This window comes from Rutilus rutilus (genome assembly GCF_951802725.1).
Source record: "Rutilus rutilus genome assembly, chromosome: 23".
NCBI classification, from domain to species: Eukaryota; Metazoa; Chordata; class Actinopteri; order Cypriniformes; family Leuciscidae; genus Rutilus; species Rutilus rutilus.
Genome location: NC_140233.1, coordinates 24,908,158 through 24,928,733, shown reverse-complemented (window position 1 = coordinate 24,928,733; position 20,576 = coordinate 24,908,158). Strand labels below are relative to the sequence as shown.

Below are 20,576 nucleotides of genomic sequence, written 5' to 3'. Positions count from 1 at the left end.
TACATGTCTTTGGTCCGTGTCCTGGTCCGTCCAGGTATGGCAGCGTTTACACGTATTCAATTGAACCTCACTAACAGAGCAATCGCACCAGGGTTCGTTTTAATGATGTAAAGTTCGGGAGGAACATGTTCAAATTACCTTTCCAATCAGCATGAGCGAAGGCCTATATATATACATAGCCGACTCACCTATGTTCCTGGACAGTTTTCTGCATCCCTCCACCACCCCGTCTCCTCACTCTCGCCTGGTTTCTATCCCAGCCAGGGATACGGGGGGAGTACTCTGGGTTCGGGTCAAATACCGAGCTGTGAGCCTCCCCTCGGACAGCACGCCAAACACACTTACTCTTTACTCTATCTGATTATTTGTATGTGTGAACACATCCACAGATGCACATTTTCAGGGGTCTCTGACTGTCCCCTTCCAAATGAACTCAGATACGGTTAGACTGAAATATGAACGAAACACGGACCAAACACGTAAACGAACCAAAAACAGGACATGATGTCACAAGATGCGACCCTAAAAAGGACAGAATGCTCGAGCAAACCTGTTTTTTCTCATCGTAGTCTCGATGTTGCCCATCACAGTTCAGTGCAGGCTTCAGAACCGCGTCTCCTCGCAGATCTGTGTAACCGAGGAATTTCTAAACTGGTCAAAATACCATCATATGTAGCTTCGCACATACAACAAGCTCATTTATCCCAGCACACAGCATTGTTTTGGATGTTCGGTAAGTTCCATTGCCAATTACACGTCATAAAATACTTTTTTTGTATCTTTCGTTTGGTGTTAAAAATGTCACTGTGAATGTTAAGTGAAAAAGGACTAAGGGCCCTATTTTAACGATCTGAAACGCAAGTATCAAGCGCGAAACGCAAAGAACTTTGTGGGTGGGTCTTGGGCGCTGTTGCTATTATACCGGCGGGATAAATGACTCTTGCGCCCGACGCAAATCTAAAATGGGTTGGTCTGAAGTAGCTACATTATTCATAGGTGTGGTTTGGGCGTAACGTGAAATAAACCAATCAGAGCGACATCTCACATTCCCTTTAAGAGCAGGCGTGCTTCTTCCATGGCGGATTGCTATTATAACGGCGGATTTGCAGGAGCGGTTCACAGCCGAGGAGACCGACGTTCTCTTCAGGGCCGTAAAACACAGAGAAGTGACATTGTATGGGGATGGAGAAACCACCCAAATTAGCTTCGGTTAAACAGGCGTATAATAATTTGGGTAAATGTGTAAGCTAGATTTATGCCTATTTTTTCACATCTTCATGGACACAACAATGATTTCCCTCGTGTGTTAATATTTTTCCTTGTAATAATGTATGGTTTTCTAAAAATGAGAACTGCTGCGTCTGTGTAGATGAGAGAATCAAAGTGCATGCGTGTTGTGCACACGCTACATTGATTATGGCCAAGCATGCGCCCTTAAAATAGCATATGAATATCATGCGCAACGCACCACTGACTTTAGACTAGGTTTTTCCTGGTCTGTGGTGGAATTGTTTTCTAAACCTGCAAAATAGCACCAGGGAACGTTTGTGCCGGAACACGCCTCCTCTTTGCGCTGAACCGCCCCGGGGAGCGCAAGTGTATTTCCTATTTTACCGACGTGCCTCTGTGGAGGGAAAAGTCCGCTGTGCGCAGGTGCAAAATAGGAATGATACATGCGTCGGTGTACAAAGTCAATTGCGCTGGGTGCAAGATAGGGCCCTAAATCTTTTTCTTTTTCTCTTGGTCCGGACCAAAAGAACCAAGATAACCGAACTAAAAGTGTGAACACACTATATATAATGTTGAATATTATAATTGTGGCTTTATTGCTTTCAAAAAGTCATGAAAGACATTGTACCTTGGAATGTGCAATTCACTGTTTTAAGGCAGGACCCTATTTGTTAAGTGGACACATTAAAAATAACCAATCCAATTATCCAATAAAATGGCAAAACTTAAAAAAAATTATTAACCCCCCCCCCCCCCCCCCCCATAAAAACGTAAAGTTCAACAGAGGATCGTAATTGTAGAGGTTGGTTGGTTATAATTAGTTGGTTAGTAATCAATAGGCACATTTTTCAGGTCACCTGACCAAACAGGTTCTACAGTTTGTGAGCAGCCCTTACTTGAACTGTAGGCCAGTGATTTATAACATGGAAATAAACTTCATATTGACATTTAATTAAATGGCATATCATGTAAATAAATTGGTAAACTTTTTGGAAGAACTGACAGATCTAAAAGTGTATGTGTTCTTTTCTGTATTTTTAGGAGTCTGAGTTTTCAACGCATGAGTTCACTCCATCGTCTTTGCACACTTTAGGATCAGAGCAGCACATTTGTGAGTTAAAGCATGTCACCCGAGACGGACTAGAGCCAGACCTCGAGACCTCCGTTCCAGCACCAGCTCTGGCCTTCACGGATGAGTCCACAGCCAGTCAAAGCCACAGTCACGGACACGACCCTACTGAACAAGAAGCTGAACAGATCCTGAAGAACGAGGGGTTTGATCAGGAAGAACTAAAGCAAGATCCTGAGAATCGCATGACACAGAGAAGATATGATCTAGAGGAAGGAACACCAGCTGTGGTGGTGACCCAACCAGATGAGGTGAGTGGAGACCAGAACGTCCTACACAACAGGAACACTTCATCTTGTGTCCTTGGCCCTGTTTACACCTGGTATCAAGGTGTGTTTTGGTCGATCGGATCACAAGTAGACGAGGGAGACTCATTCCCGTTGACACCTGTATTTTAATCCGTCTCTTTTGTCCACTTTCAACCACTTCTGTCCTGATTTCTTTGAGGGGAGGGTCTATGGCCGGGTAAATGTATGGTTTTTCAGAACTTTCGATCTAATGGACAAAATAATCCACGCAATTTACATATGAACGCGACCAGAGACGACGGGAAACACACGGAGAGCATCAGCTTTAGTTTCTGCTCTGATTGCAGCAAGACCAGCCGAACGCTGTGAGTGTGTGTTAGAAATCATAAATGATGAGAGAACATTGTGCTTGGTACATTTTTCATCTTTAAACTAAACGTGGGTCTCCAGCCGACACAGTTTAAATCCCGTCTGACTAGAGCTCTTCTCATAATGTTCACGCGTTAGGTCAGTAGGCCTATTTGAACACATTCGACCACATGAGCGTTTACACTACGAAAGCAATCCGGTCAAATGTGTTTTTAACTTACCTCTGAAAGTGGTCCAAAGTGGACAAGCTCAAAACGTTTTAGACATCGTTTACATATTTTTAACATCGTCCACTTGTGATCCGATCGACCGAAAGGCATCTTAATACCAGGTGTAAATAGGGATCGGTAACACTTTATTTTACTGTGTCCTTGTTACATATGTTACATGTACTTACTGTAGTAATAAGAGTAAATTATGCATAATTACATGCAATTAACCCTAACCCTTCCATAACCCTATAGTAAGTACATGTTGTTGTTAATTATTATTACTCAGTACTTAAATATATAATTACACTGTAACAATGACACCTTGAAATAAAGTGTAACCCAGGGCTCTTGTCACAGTGCAATTAATCATTGAAGTACTGAGTAATATTAATTAACAACATGTACTTACTATAGGGTTCGGGTTTGCTTTAGTTTGCATAATTTAAGTTATTACTGTGGTAACTACATGTGACTTGTAACAAGGTCACTGTAAAATAAAGTGTTACTGACTTTTCCATGTTTCCTCTGTGGGACACAAACGTAAATGTGAAGAAGAATGTTCAAACTGCTTTGTTTAATAAACTGAACTGAATAGTGACCACAACTGTCTAGCAAGATCACAATTTTTTGGGAAAACAACTTCAATTTTAGCTGATTTCTCACACAAAAATGCTATATCATAAGTTTTAGAACATAATGCACAAGTTGTAATAAATAAATGAATAAATAAAACCGTATTAAAATCACTGAGACCTCAATTTGCAATTATGAAGAGAAAATAGGTCATCACAAACATTATGCTTATATATATTATTTTCATCTGATAACCACACCAAAAATTGAACAAATGACACCTGACTGTACTTAATAGATTACTTTATATTTTGTTTATTTCTGCGATTAGTATTCATATTTAGTGTGTTTTTCTCCTCAGTCTCTTTGTTCTGCTGTGTACAGTCGAGTCTCGCTCTCACATACAGTGTTTGTTCTTTGTGTAAATGTTATCTCTGATCATGCAGTGCTTTTTATCTCACAAATGAAACAGTTCTCATGATAAGGTCTACATTTCTTTCATTTTATGCATGCAAATTATTAATTTACTTCTTAGATGGGTGCTGGTTTTACAGCTGTGGTTGTACCAAGATTTCACTCAGACAACTGGAAGTTCATGGAAAGCCGTACTTACAAGCTTTGAACATTTTAAGAGAACAAGAATAAATAAATAAATAAATAAATAAAGGTTATTTCTTCTCCACTAACAAGACCAAACCAAAAATAATATTTATATCAGGCTTCTGAAACACTTAAGCTCTGCTCCCCGTCCTTCATTGATCAGGGAGCTAAAAGTCAAAATTAAATCAAATTCTGCTTAATTATTTTTTCTTCTTTAATCTTTAATGCTATTTTAGTAGCCCAATGGAAATACGTATTAAAAAAAGTGTTTTGATTTTCTTTTTTCTGTAAAATAAACTGAATCTGATTTTAATGCACACTCAAGATCTTATTTTAAAAATTAATTTCCATATTCTTCCAAATGTTTGTCTCAAAATCCAAACATTTTAAGAAATTTCCACCGCCTCTCATGTCGTTGTTTTTTTTCCTATCGCTTTGGTTGTTAATTATTTCCACACCTGTTTTGTTTTCCATTGATTACTCTCCATATGTATTTAAACCCTTAGTTCTTTACCTTGCGATAACATTAAGTTGTAAGTGTGCAGTTCTTCTGCGTTCCTAGTGTTGATTATTGTTCCTAGTGTCTGGATTTCACTGCCTCAAACCCCTGACAGTGTGCTTTCCATTTTCTGGTGGAATACAAGACAAGATATTTGAAGAACGTTGGAAACCAAACAACATTCAACCCCATTGACTTCCACTGTATCTAAAACCCACTGCTCAGGATTTCTCCTTTCATGTTCCACAGGAGAAAGAATGTCAGTCCCACTAAAGTGTCTTTAACTAATATATGTACTAGTCCACGATGTAGCATTTAAATTGGCACTTATTGTGTACATACAGGTTTTTACACTGAACTTATATTTAAAAAAAATACCTGCACGTAATTACAGCTGTGATTAATTTCATGTAATTACATCTATAATTACACTGTTGAGCCTTCCTTTACCTTTTAACCCTCTCTTAAACCTACCTGTACCGGATCCTCCTCAATAGCAGCAATTCAACATCAACACAATAATACCTAACAATTATTATTATTATTATGTAAGCACATAGTAGTTAAAGACACCTAATGTAAAGCGAGACGGCACGTTTTTGAAAGGACATGAGGGTTAGGTGACCATGACATAATTGTGATTGACACTGATTTTATTAATCCCTCATACTTTTCGACCCCTCCCCTCCAAACGCTTGACTCGTTCTGCTAAGTATAGCCCAGTTTGACAATCCAATCAATTCCCCAATGGATAAAATCCCACTGTTCAATTTTCAGAAATACATCTGTAGTTACCTAATAACATAATGTGCCCTTTTGGGTTTATTATTATTTTTTCTTACAGCACAAACGCACATGTGCATTGGCTCACACACACACACACACACACACACACACACACACCTGTTAGTGTGAGTGCGCTGGCCTGACGGAGCAGTAATGATATCTACTTTGAAGGGTGAGCTGGATGGGCTGCACACTCTAAAGTGCCCCTGGGGGAGCCAATAGATAAATCAGTTTAAGCCCTGGACCCCATTTAAAAAGGCTTTGGCAGGTTAATGTGATATCCACTCCAATACATTATACCAGCCTCTCATTCAGGTAAATAGGCACTTACTCTGGCCTGACCCACACTCTCTGCTATCCAATTGTGTTTATTTCATTAGCTCATCCGTACAGAGTTTCCAATGACACAGGATTTCAATTGATCCTGGGCTGAAAATGATGGCTGGCATCAGGTGGCTCTGATGCGTTTAGGAAATAGAAGGTGTCTGATGTGCAATGACTTATGGGTGACGCTCAAGTGGCTCTGTGGTGATGTGGATGGATTTGGATCAGGTTTGGATTTTCGTGGCATTCCTGTGGGTGATTGTCAACAGGGTTTGGAATTAACCCCCGCCAACCTGCCAAATGCGGGTAAAAATCAACTCTGGCGGGTAACGCTGTCAAATCACTCGCCAGTTTGGCGGGTTACTTATATTTACTCACTTTGCTGGGGAAGTTCGTATAAGCCAAATCTGCGCAGATTTAGCGCAATCATCATGATATATTAAATACAAATATCTGGCTTACTTGAACACACACGTCACTACGCATACAAATAATGGCACGCTTGTTCATTTGCAAGCGAAGATTAAAAAGCATTTGAATAACAGAAAAGACATTGTTATTTTCCAAACATCCTAAATTTTTTCATGTGCATTGTACTGTATTTATTGATCTGTCCACCTAAAACACATTATTGGTGAAAAGGATGAGGATGAGGATGAAAGAGCAAGGGAGGAGATGCTGGATGACAGGATTTTGTTTGAATAAGAAATGAATGTATGAAATCCAAATTTTATAATATATATATATATATATCACATTTATTTTATTTTTTTGGCTATAGTAGAAGTTCTGAATGGCCGGTAACTTGAAAATTTAGTAGCCAAATTGGCCGGTGAGTGAAAAAGTTAATTACAAACCCTGATTGTCAAGGGTTCGATGACTGTTTACAACCTTAATCATTGACACTGTATGCTGGCTGCACACCTAGACAGCATTTATAGGCATTATGTCTACGTTCCTGCCTTATACTGTACATCATTATGGCCAAATTCAGAGGCAGCATCACATAAATCCTTTGTTCATAAGGCGATCTCACAAATTCATAGAGAAACTTGCAAGTGACAACATTAATGTTCCTCATTAACTCATTCACCAGTTGGGTAAAAAATGTCGAGTTGTACAAAATGATTGTACCTTTTTGATATTAGACATAGAAAACATCTGTCATTTAAGTGAAACATGTATGGTCTGAACCCTTTTCTTCCAGAATTCCATATGGGAACACGTATGTGGAATAATAAGAGGAAAACAATGTTACGATGCCTTGACGTGTTTGTGACAGGTGCGGTCTCACTGAGAAACTTGCTCGTCTGCGAGTCATTGCCTGCTCTGTCTGTCTCTAAAAATGCAAACCTGCGAAATAATCGCCCTGTCATAGAGATAAAAATACCGTAAAATAGTTTCCAGCTCACTAATATTTGGAACAATTTCATCCTTTCACAGCTCGCCATAGGTCTGTGTGTTTTTCTGAGTTTGACATTGCTCATTTTTCGAAGTTAACGATACCATAGTAAACAGAAATCGCACACATCTGCACTGTACCTTTGAACTCGGTGGGCTAAACACGGGTATGAAGCGGATCTGTAGGGGGAGGGTCCGTCAGTCCAGCGCTTTCCCAAGCTCTGAATATATATTGAATATTTGAATATTGTAGGCACTCGTTTGCATCCAAATGAGTTCTGCTTGTCTGGGTGATGGACAATTTCAACTTGACCCCTGTCTCTTTGTATGCAACCTACAGTTTACTGTCAAAAGCGTCTCATTGTCTTCAGCTCATTTTTCTGCATACCTCTGGCAACCCCACATTTCTCAGTGTCTTGAAAGTATGGATTTCGTCTGTAAACATTGTATTTTATACCCCAGTCACACTATTGTCTGGGTGAAGTCACCTCCGTTCCATTGTTTAAAAGCTTCATTCAGAAGCCATTTAGGTAAAGAGATATGTGGGAAAAATCTGCCTTTGTTAGAAAATCTGTTCCCAAAAAGCAATCTGAGAGTCGAAGAGCATTCATTAGAGCACTGCACAAAATGACTTTCGTACTCGGTATTTTTGTCAGTACAAATATCTAAACATTCTTAAATCAAGATATATATATATATAGTTGAGAAACAAAATGACTTTGATACATTGAGTGATTTTATGCTGAAAAAGAGATGTATGCCAAAGGGGTCAGAAAAATAATCTTGTTTTCCCTTTGAATCAAGTTCATTTTACTCACTCCATTGACATTTTTTTCTTGTTTTTATATATATATATATATATATAGTAATTTTGCTTCTTAAGTAAATGTTTCTTGATTTCAATTGCAATTGGTAAGTCAACTAGGCACATGCGTTCTGTCATTTAAATATATATTATGTAATTGTGTATTTTATAAAAAAAAAAAAAAAAGATTACCCCTCACAATATTTTAATTAGTTTTTTTACAGTTCTTTATTCTATCCCCTGTCCTCCTTACCTGAGCTTCCTTGACACATGATACACAATATAATAATATAACAATACCAAGAAACAATGAATCAGGAGTCAGACACACAGCCTACTCAGGAAACACACAGAGAACAGTTTAATCTCTCACATTAAAGGGAAAGTTCACCCTAAAACGATTATTAATGAATCATCCCTTCTTTCTTTTTCAGACCGCTTGCGTTCGTCCATATAATGGATATGAATAGCGACCAGCATCAAGCTTTAAAAAAGACACCGAAGTATCAGAGAATGATCCCGTGACACGTGTCATAAACTCAAAGCGTTCTGGGGTTATACGATGTGAAAAACAGACTGAAATTGAATGTATTATTTAACAAAAATCCTGACCTTGGCCACTGGTTTTCTGTCTTCAGAACACTTGCAATATACGACACGCGTCGCATCGGATCATCCTGTGATACTTTTGCATCTATTTTAAAGCTTGATGCTGGTTGCTATTCACTGCCATTATGCATGTGTGTGAGTTGGACTTTTTTTTCTTTTTTTTTTCGCAATCTGAAAAAGAAATAAGTGAATGATGACTTAATTTTCATTTTAAGGTGAAGGATCCCTTTAACATCCAGACCCAGGCAGATCCAACAGGCACAAAGATGCAATGCAGTCGGTGGATTAATTTGGTGACTGCTAGTCTATGACAGGCACCATAACCTGCTGGTGTGTGTGTGTGTGTGTGTGTTTGTTCAACTGAAACCTCTTCAAATGACTTCACCAATCACTTGTGAGACCAGAGTGTATTTGAAAGCAATTGGCTTCTCAAATGAGAAATATAAAGATACCAATATTATGCATGGAGTTATTTTGGACTCTCAGAGGGCCACTAAAGAAGTAATTCCCCTCGGATGGAGATACCCGGTAACTAATATGAATGCAAATTGGATTAAACGCCTGCATTAGTGTCTGATAAACAATTTACGTTGCCAAGTGTTCAGAAGGGATGCGACGTTTCTACTCGAGCTCTCATTTTTGATAGACTGTGTGATGAAATTCACCTCTGTGTACTTTTACTTAAAGACTTAGGACTTAACATGTTCTATGAATGCTTTAGAAATGCTTTCTTAGTGGTTAAAGCCCATTATTTATTCACATTTCATTCTAAAAAAACGATAGTTCCGACTCTAATGAGATGATTCACATTTAAATTCACATTTGATTGTAAATTTCCAGTAAACACATCTGTACCCACACACCACACAGATGGTGAAATCTACTGTGAATGCTCCAAGTTGGTGTGTTATTACCATAAAATACAACTTTTTCTGAAATCTATTATAAGGCATTATGATAAAATAGGCAGCGCACTAGTTTTTGAAGTTGCTATGAATCATTCTAGTGAGATTGAATGATTGATTTACTCTTTTGCTGTGTGTGTGAGTTGTGTGTTCTTTATAGTTTAATGAGCACACAAATGTGTATAATGACATGGGTATTACAACGTAAACATGGTTTTCAAGGACACTTCCTTCCCACTTCCCGTAAACCACATATACAAGTGTGTGTGTGTGTGTGTGAGGGGTCTAATTAAAGGATAAGAGGCTTGTCTATGGTTTACTGCGAGGGCAGCTCATCGTTTGGGCTCTTCTTGAAGCATTACACGCTAACAGTTGTAGAATTAAGGTCTCTCACACTCCTTAGAAATGTGATTTCCTCTTTCAGTGAATGCTTCAGCATTTTTAAGATTTAATGGGATGTTATTTGAGAATAGTCAGCACATATAAGGCATTTGAGTATGTGTAATGTTACTAAGTAACATTGCACAGCGATGTTTGCCCTTCCGCCACTCACTAGATATGCTGTAAATTAGTGGAATAATACGTTTTTTATTTTTTTATTTTTTTTATAATATTAATTGATCTATTTGTGTAGTTGACATTTTTATTAGTATTATTAGTTAGGTATTGCTATTGCTGTTGTTGTGTACTTTATGTGATCAGATCATTTTATTTTTGTAATCAATTAAATAACTTCACTGCATTGCTATGGAAATGAACAATGAAAGCAAAAATGTGTTAAAAAGGGTGAAAAACTTTAAATGACACCTAAAAAAGCACTTAAAATGTACACATTTTCATATACATTCAAATATTTATTTATTTTCCTGTTGGAATATACTTTGATATACTATGTAGACAGGTCATGTATAATTCAGTGGATTTGTAAATATCACAATAATGAATAATCACTTAAACTGATTTTTTTTTTTTTTATTCCCGTGTGAACGGTCCTTAATGGTCAGAGAGAGGGTGGAAATGGTCATGACAACTAAATTATGACTTCATTGGTGGAAGAGACCTTGGATAACTTTGTAAGTGGACTTCAGGGATGAATAAATGCTGTAAAAGTGTCGAGTTTTTACAGGTTCAGGAGCGATTGTGCGTCTCTGTAGGGTGTTTAGCAGTAGTCTACTAGCGGGGCGCAGGCGTCTTCAGGGCGTGAGGTGCTATTATGACATCCTTTCAGCTGTGATGTGAAAAGCGAGCGGTAACACTCGGAACGTTTCAGCGCAGCTCGAGGTAAAACTGCTCTCAATGTGCCAGACTCATGCTGCGATGTCATCGCATATTTAGCGTTGCAATTTTAAAAAGTTGAGTTTAGTAACTCGGAGGCTCACCCGGAGTCGTCGCCTGTCAGAAACGCGTTCGCTCTCGCTCTCCACTCTGCCTGTCAAGGTGCGCGGAAATCACAGCGTTGTTTATTCTCTTTGATTTGTCACAGATGTATGCAGTGCAGTTGACACAAGATTCTCTTGTTATTTTACATTCAACATCCTCCCCCCAAGTTTATCTCTCCCCTGTTCTCATTTGAGCAATTCAGTTGACTCTTGGATCTTAAAATGTGTGAAGAGTCTTTAGAAGTGTACCGCTACATGATCATCAGAGATAGTCGTTATGACAATGTTCCGGTTGTCGTTCACACCACTGTTCGCTCCATGATACTGATCAAAACCAGCAAAGTGAAGCTTTAGTTTCCTTCTCGCCAGTACATGAATACTTGTACAAAGTTAATTAGGCCTCAGACTGAACATGTCCGCAGAGTTTTTAGAGGCTTTTTGACAGGTCTGTTAAAGGACAGCAGTAAAGAAGGCGGGAGAGAAATGTTTCTTCCTAACTTTAGATGTACTTAATCTCAACGGTGTGCATGCTGCTTGGATGAGCTAAAATAGTATGAAGATGAAAAGTGTACAGGCAATGCATTTGTATGTTTTAGAGACAAATGCAGTTGCGGTGAAAAGAAACCATTACCCTTTTGTCCCTGTAATCAATGACACATTAATCAGGGCTTTAACTCGTGGGGGTCCCAGCACACTTTCATTTCACAAACTATGTATAGACCTAATCCCTATACATATGAACGTGAAATTAAACTATAAACATGCCCAGTTACTGACTGTTACTCTCAAGTGGTCAAGGTCTGTTTAGTTAGGCCTGATTAGAGTCTGGAGTCTGGGCTGGGATCTGTTTGGTCAACTAGCGGAAGACGGGGAGAGTGTTTGGGAAACTGGTGGACGTTTTGCAATTCCCAAAAAATACTTTTACCTTTAACCTGGTAAATTTCATTCACGAACCTGAAGACATATTTGCATATAGAAAACTAAGCCTATTTTAGAAACATAAAAAAAAAAAAAAAATTGGCATTGGGACATCATCATGAATTTTAGTATACAGTTACTCCCCTCTTCAACTCTCATTAAAATGGAAAGATAAAATGTATATACAATACCGTTCAATAGTAGCCTATGTGGTCCCTACATTCTTTTTAATGTTTTTGAAAGAAGTCTCATATACTTACCAAGGGTGCATTTATTTTAATTACAATAATATTATGAAAGTAATATTGTATAACTGTAATATTGTACAATATTATTACAATTTAAAATAACTGTTTTTCGTTTTAATATGTTTAAATTGTAGTTTATTCCTGTGATCAAAGCTGAATTTTCTTCAGTGTCACATGATCCTTCATAAATATTTGTGTGGAAGTATGTGAGTTTTACTGAATTTAATTAATATTGATTTATTTTTATTTTTTTAAATCATTGTATCCAGATAAGTTCGTACTATATTGAGATTACATTCAAATTTGGCAGGTAAATGTGTTTATTTTCATGAAAATAATGTCACAATGTTTTTTTTTTTTCTTCAATTTTGAATCCTCTCATAGTTACTTTAAATGTAATTATCAATCAACTTTATTCTGATTGCTGTCAGTGAGAGGGTTAGGCTGTTTATAGTGTAAATTGTTTAAATATGTGGCATTATTATGTAAAGATGCGGCAGTGTTTCTCAAGAGTAATTACCTGAACTAAACTGATTGATGTGTCTCTTTTATTGGCTTGAGTGTGTGCTTTACTGGTGGAGGAGAGTGTTTTTAAAAACGGTTTGTGTGATGAGAGTGTTTCAGTAATGAGGTCCCATGGGACTCTCACCGGGTAATTACAGTCTCTATGAGATATTAAACTGTTTCCTGTGTCTTTTTGTTGGGCTTTAATTGCATGCAACAAGTAATGCAAGTCTTTTCATTCTTTTCCATGGCACAAACAGATGTAAGTCGCGTTATGTCTGCAAAAGAATTGTTTTATATGATAAATAGCTTCACATAAGGGAATTTTAAGAGACTTCATGGAGAGCTGAAAGATTACATGTTTTATTGAAATTGATCGCTGAAGTGTGTTTTATCTTGAGGGACTGTGTTGATGTGTTGAGCAATCACACTGTTTTTGTACTATTCTTGTTTGAATATATAAATTTGAACCGTTAACACCTAAGCTGATAATTCAAAGTAAGCGCCTAAGCTGTATAATTCAACGGTATTTTGAATTATTTTAATACAAGTTTATTATCTTAGGTTTACGGAGCAACTATAGGGACATGGTAATGGTAAAAAAAAAAAAAAAAAAAAAATGGGAGGACAAATTTCAATGCTTTTGCCTTTTCTTACAAAACTTTTACGTTTTCCCAAGAAACTTTGTGCTCGCAATTTTTTTTTTTTTTTGTGATGGAAACAATGAAGTGAGAGAAATAACATCTTGACTGTAATCCTGGTTCCCTGAGACTGGAACGAGATAATGCATCTGATGATGATGATGATGATGATGATGCTATGGGAATGTCTCTCGTGATTGCGTCTGAAGCACGTGTAATCACTCATTGGTGGAAGGTTGTAACCAGGAATATATAAAGTATACCCGGACCAATCATCAACTTTTTGATTGGCTGAAGTGTCTCACAGGCATGCAGGAAGTATGGCAAGTCAAAGCAGCATCTTGTTCCCTTCTTACAGTTGTAACCGAGATGTTTCCTTTCGATTGGAACCCTTGCATGATTTGCAGGCCTTAGCCTCATAGCACCACGTAGGAAACAAGACACCAGCTGCTTTCTCCCGAACGATTCATCACCCGAAGGTTCATGGTAAGCCGCAATGGCCACCACATACACCTTCAGAGTGGAGGGGGACAGTCCAGCAGAAAAACAGTCCCGTAAGAACTTCAACACTGAACCAACTGGGCAGTTTATAGGGTCCAAGCAGTGTTCTCTGCGCGATGAAGTGAAGACTGTCCACTTCAGGGCGTAAAGTCTCCTCGTGGAGGGAGCTCTAGGGTTTAAGATGGTCTCAACGACCTCAGTCGAGAGACCAGAGTACACGAGTTGGTCCCCCTCAGGGGTCAAACCCACAGTTTCCATAACTAGGAAAGGAGTTCTTCTCTGATGGGAATCTCCCAAGGAGAGCCAGTAGAGGAGAGACACCAGGTCTGAGAACCATACTCGGCTCAGCCAGAACGGGGCTAATGCCAGTAGACGAACCCGTCCTGGCAAACTCTCTTTAGAAATGTGTACAGATGCAGCTTCGGTCACGTATGTACCAGAGCATCCAACCCCCTGCGGAGCTGAATGCATGAGGGAGAACCAAAGCAGCCAGTGCAGTGCGTTGTTTCCACTGATGCGAACAGATCCCTTTCTGTGCCGAACCTTCCCCAAATCATCTCCACCATCTCAGGGTGGAGTCTTTATTCCCTGTGTCTCAGCCCCTGCCTCGACATGATGTCCGCTCCCTGATTCAGGCACACAGGGATGTAAACTGTCTTACACAGAGCAGATTGCCCAGGATCTGGTGTGCCAGTCTGCAAAGAGGGTGTGACTGCAGACACCACTGATGATTTATGTGCAAGACTACAGATGTTTTGCCTGTCTGGACAAGCACATGGTAGCCTCTGAGATCGGGGAGGAAGTATTTCAATGCCAGAAATACAGCCATCATCTCCAGGCAATTTGTGTGCTATGAAAGTTGATGACTTCTCCACAGACCACAAGTTCAGCATCAGTCTAGGATCGTTCCCCAGCCCGTGAGGGAAGAGTCTGTCGTAAGCACTCTGAACGAAAAGACACGGGTCCCTGGGACAAGAACCAAGCTTCTTTCACATCACTAGGGTACAAAGACATCTGCGCGCAACCCCTGATGATGTGAAATGGGTTGCCCTTCGGGGAAATCCCCTTGGTCTTGAGCCACCACTGTAATGGTCTCATCTACAGAAGGCCAAAAGAGTTATGTTGGATCCAGCTGCCATGAGTCCCAACAGTCTCTGAATCTGTTTCACAGTGATGGCTTGGCCTAGCTTGATCCTGCTTATGGCTGAACGGATCGACTCTTTCTGAGCAGGACACAACATCTCGATCATGAACCGCCATTTCCTTTGATTGAGCTAGGGGATGACAGGGGATCTGTCTCTAGGGTTTGTCTAGTTGTCATGGTCTCCGCTGACATTCAGAGCTGTTGTGGTCATTTCTAGGTGCAGGTCCACCATCTGGCCTGGATACTGACCGGATCTGGCTGACTATGGTAACCTCGGGATAAGAATAAGACAGACAGATAAATGTATAGGAGCCATTCCTCTTACAATGCAACAAGTACATCAGATGTTATGGGAAGTGTTCCCAGTTCCGGTTAACCTACTGCAATTAATGCAGCCTAACAATTCCCAAGGGATTTGAAATATAGAAGTATTAGTATGTCTTTCACACCATCTCCTACTAACGTGTAACACTGAAGTGTTGTGATTATGCTTAAAATGCTGAGATACTGGATTTTGTAAATCTTTCATAGTGCTGCTGACATATCTGAAAGTATTTCATTTTAAATGTTACAATTTGTGGTTGGGAAAGGAAACGTGTTGCGTTAGAGAAACCAAAATTATACCAGTGGTGATTTGATTAACCATGAGTTACCGCTTGCTAATCAGTGATAGGTGGTTTTAATAATTTAAGAGGAAAGGTAGTTCTCATTCTAGAGAGCATTTTATTGGACAAGTCATCAATACATTTTGCTCTTTTAGACTTTTCACGATGAGAGACAGATCTTTTCTTCTATATTGAGACGTAAACAGAGTGTTACGGATTATTAAAAAAGAAAAAAATGTAGGGCGGGGACTATCCATTCTATGGTTCTATCCACCGCTTCTTGGTTTTGAGATGGGGGCTTTGCACTCAAAAATGAATGCGTGCTTGCAGTCGATTGTGGAGAGGCAGGGTTTAAGCACACTACATGATTGGCGAAGTCCTGCATACTTTACCATGGAAAAGTGGAAGGTCGAGTCATGACATTTTGATTAAAGTTGGCATGAAATGGAAATTGCAGTCATCTTTTACTCTCTATTGTAATGTATTTTCAAGTAAAACAGTTTCTCGAAAGAGAAAAAATGTTGGGTGGTACTTGATTTTGTACATTTAGGATTGATTTCCCAATGAATCATTTATAATAAACACTGCAAAATTCCATTAAATATGTAAATATTCAAGGTATAAAAAAACTGAAAATAAAACTGAAAATATACATAGATGAATCCTCCCCAATAAGATTTATAACATGCATTTAGAAAATAGGTGAATTTTCATTTTATGCTGACTTGTGCCACAACTATAACGGTAGCGTCATAGAGATACAATATCATCAGAATCACTTTCAGAGCTATTTCTTTTCTAGCTAATGAATGACAACACAATCAGCCATTCAGAATCCACCCTGGTTAAAAGAGCTCAAGCATTTAAAGCTGCAGACGACCACATTTCAGTGCACACTTACAATACACAGAACAATATTGTCTGCTGATTTGGACGCTAATATAGTTATCCTTATTCTTATCTTTATTGTTGTTGTTCTTGGTGTGAACGGGCCTGAACAGACATGAACCACTAATTCAGATTTTATTAATTTAGTGACATAGTTTCAATGTTGTTGCTGACATTTTGAATGTGTATGTGTGTATTTCAGGTCTCATCAGACCAGGTGGAGGACATAGATTTTTCTGTGAAGCATGAGGACTTGGTGCACACCGATTCCAGTCGCAATGCGAGTCCCAGTGATGGCACTGAACTCAGCAGCAGTGACACCCTATCTCTGATCAGCGAAATGGCCATCTCATATAAAGTTAGCACTACACACACACACACACACACACACACACACACACACACACACACACACACACATACACACACACACACACACACATACACACACACACACACACACACACACACACAGTTTTATTTATTAATAATTAGCTCTACTATCCAAATTGCTTCACACTAACAACCAATGCCTAATTTGTTAATGAATAATTGGCGGATCAAAAACAGCAATTAAAAGTGTGACCAACACTGACAATACAACTTAAGTTTGTATACAATGACATCACTAAACGGTGACAGACAACTGTAAGAGCATCGTTCTCAAGTTTCTGCACGGCCCTGACCACAGCCTTAGTGTATTATTCTGTCACGTATTATATATAGCTACGGTCAGTTGATCAGTGTTTTGTCTCACTGACGACTTTTCCATTACATTGATTTCTGACTCTGACTGATCTAACTCCCGTTGCTCGTGTCTCCCGCTATTAGAATTAGCATTACCAGTTTCATCTTCGTGATCTCTTTTGATCAGAAACACCATCAGCTTTACTTGTGGATATGCAAAATAAAAATATGCTTGACTGTATTTTTGACAATTTGGCGATATTAACTTATTTTTATTATAATAATTCATCAGGTATCTCCAAACTTTATGCTTTACTACATGCAAAACAAAAAGCAGCACCAATGAAAGTGATTTTGAACTTAAGAAAGCTGATTTATATATATATATATATATATATATACTGTATATATACTATATATGCTGAGGGCCAATAGCAAAACATAACCTCCTAATACATCTGCATTAGCTCTCTCTCACACGCAGGCACTAATAGTTTAAAAACAAATGCTGGAACGCAAAAATCCCAAATCTTAGCAACATCCTAACAACCTCCTAGCAACCTCTCACACCCTTGTAACTCCCTGGAAAAGTGGCAATCACCCACAAAATTAAATTCTGGTGGTGAGTTTTTAATGCGTAAGCACATATTCTTCAGAAAATCAAAAAATCTAGTTCTCTTCAGTGTCAGTGTTTTATTTGATCAATCAGCATACGCTCATCATTACATACTCAAGTGCATCTCTGGCCTTGGCTCATCATGTTTTCTCAGCTTGTCTTTTGTAATCCTCTTAGAGGCTCCTGCTTGCCCTGGCTCCGTGAATGCCTTAACCGTACAGTGAGAATGGTAACCCTACTGATGAGGTCAGCCCGACCTGCCCTCCTGTGTCAGATCTTAGCACGTTTTTAGACCTCTTGATTTGGGTTGATCCCATGGTGCTGGGTTGACACACAGCTTAAAGCATGGTTTGTTTGTTTGTTGTCTTCTGTGGTGTCATATACTCTCATTAGGGGACAAGCTTGAAGGAATCTTCTGGGTTCAAGTTAAGTTCAGCTCTTTGGATAGCATGTAGCTTAATGTATATCATTATTTTAGTATTATATATACATATATATATATATATATATATATATTTTTTTTTTTTTACAAAATTATACTACTAAATTTACAAAACTACTTACTAAATTGCAAAAATGTATGACTTATTTATTACTAAATATTATTAAATTATATGCTTTTATTTTTACATTATTAGTTTTCATTTTAATTTTAGTTTACAGTTTAGTAATTTTGCTTTTGTCATTTTTTTATTGTTTTTTTTTTCGTATTTATTTGTATTTTATTTCAGTTAGTTGCCAAGGTATTTTTTATTTATTTTTATTGTCGTAGGGCAAAATCTTGAGTCTTTGATCGTCTAGGTCGACCCATTCAGTGACGGTGAATTTTTAAGCGAACAGTGTGTGGTGTGTGTCAGTACACTCATAAAAACCTGTTTCCGAAATCCATCAGTCATATTAGTTTTTCAGTGCATGCTAGCCATAAGAGCAGTCACATTGTGGGAGTTTTGGGAGATTTCATCGGAGGCTAAAGGCCTGGGTATACTTTACAGTCATGGAACGCGGGCGGCCGAAGTATAATTTTTGCAGTGAATCTTAAGCCCAATATATACTTCGGCTGCCCGCATTCGATGACTGATGGGTTTCGGAAGCAGTTTTCTATGAGTGTACACACACACCACACACACTGTTCAAAATCTTGCAGTGCCACAGAGCATAACTCGCATAATCACATCATATTTGTCCCAAATCATTGTTAATGTACATAATGTTTTTGATATATTATATCAATATTATATGAAATATCATGAAGTAGATTAATGGGACTCATTAACGGCGCCTTATACATTTTATCACACTTTATATAGTCTATCTCTTTAAGATCACATCGTACAATCTGTGATTATATATTTTTTGTCTTCTAATTGTATTTTCTTAGTGTATTGCTGTATACCGGTCTCGTTCTGTTTTGGTTTCGTCTTTATTCTGTTCCCTGTTCTGCTTCGCCTGAATTCTGTTTGCTAGTTAATTTCTATGGGGTCTGATTGGATTATGTTCACCTGTTGTTTATTTTGTTCTGTGTATTTAAGCCCTTAGTTTCCTCTGTTCATTGTTCAGTCTCGTTTTTGTTGGAAGTGGTTTTGGTCAATGTGTTTGATTCTTGTATTTTCCAAGTGAAGACTTTGTTATTGTATTTCCTGTGCCGTGCGATTATTACAGCCACTAGCATCTCGTAACAATAGCTGGCTTTACATAGGAAAACATCTTGTAATACGATGACATCCCCACTAACATCCTGCTGAAAGACAATATTATGACCGCCATGGTAGTAATCTAGGCTGAAACAACATATATTCTTCTTTTATCCTGTGATTTCATGCTTATCAAAGCCTGACCTCACAGCCACTCCTAGTAGAAAGAAGGTAGTTTTTTTTTTTTTACCATTTCAGATCAACGGCCTAAACCTGCGACTCCATGAAACTGTTGGTGTCAGCTAGAGCCAAGTATTTTTCTCTTCACTAAAACATCTGTGTTTTGCCATGCCACCTTCAATACACATAATATGTAAGAGATAACACATTACCAAATTAGAAAATGGCCCTACTTAAATGACTAGCCAGGAAGCCGTTGTTGCTCGCCTCTTTGAACAAGTGTATTGAGAGGTTTTCGGGTAATTCCACTGACCTTGCATGCCTTTCTCACTTTGACAATGCCGGGGAACAGTGTGGGGCAAGAGATCTTTCTCTCACAGGCAGACGGGATGTAAATGGGAGTAAATGGGTTTTTCATTTCTAAATGCCGTCTGATAATAGAAGTGGGTGGCATGTCAGATCACACACATATGAGCTTCTGTTGGAGATAAGGCCATTTGTACAAGAGGAGTGTGTGTGTGTGTTATCTTCACCCCTCTGTTACCGCAATTTCTACTCTGTTCTTGAAAGACTCATTTGAATTTCCTCATCATAACAGCCCTATGCTCGAACCTCAATTAATATGTTAATGTTGCTGTGCAAGCTTTTTAATTAGTATAAGATGAATCACATTGCATTTTGGGGACCTGATTATCGCTCTCAGATGCTTTGGGGATGTTATTTTGTTTTCACGTGACGCTCGCCTGGTAATGGTATTGTTCAGGGTAGAATTTCTGAGCTTGATGTATTTAATTTTCTAAATAGTTATGGTTTATTTCAAGAAGTCTTCTTCAGTGGAACCTCTTGATTGATAATATATCAGAGTTCATAAAATGGGTAGTTGGCCTGGTCATAGTACTCATGTTTTTAAATCTGTAACTTTATTTATTTTTTATTTACTTCTA

The 20,576-nt window shown here is 38.5% G+C and overlaps 1 protein-coding gene across 3 annotated transcripts in view; it reads left to right on the top strand.

The window, feature by feature from the left end:
* Positions 1–20,576, top strand: part of LOC311283412 (uncharacterized protein) — a 96,190-nt gene that overhangs the window by 6,452 nt on the left and 69,162 nt on the right. For 2 of the 3 annotated variants that reach the window (XM_084397776.1, XM_084397777.1), the window contains exons 3-4: positions 2,272–2,610; positions 16,721–16,876. In XM_084397776.1, the coding sequence (XP_084253902.1) occupies positions 2,272–2,610; positions 16,721–16,876 (495 nt within the window). The remainder of the gene's footprint in view (positions 1–2,271; positions 2,611–16,720; positions 16,877–20,576) is intronic. The other variant, XM_084397778.1, reaches the window with a different exon arrangement.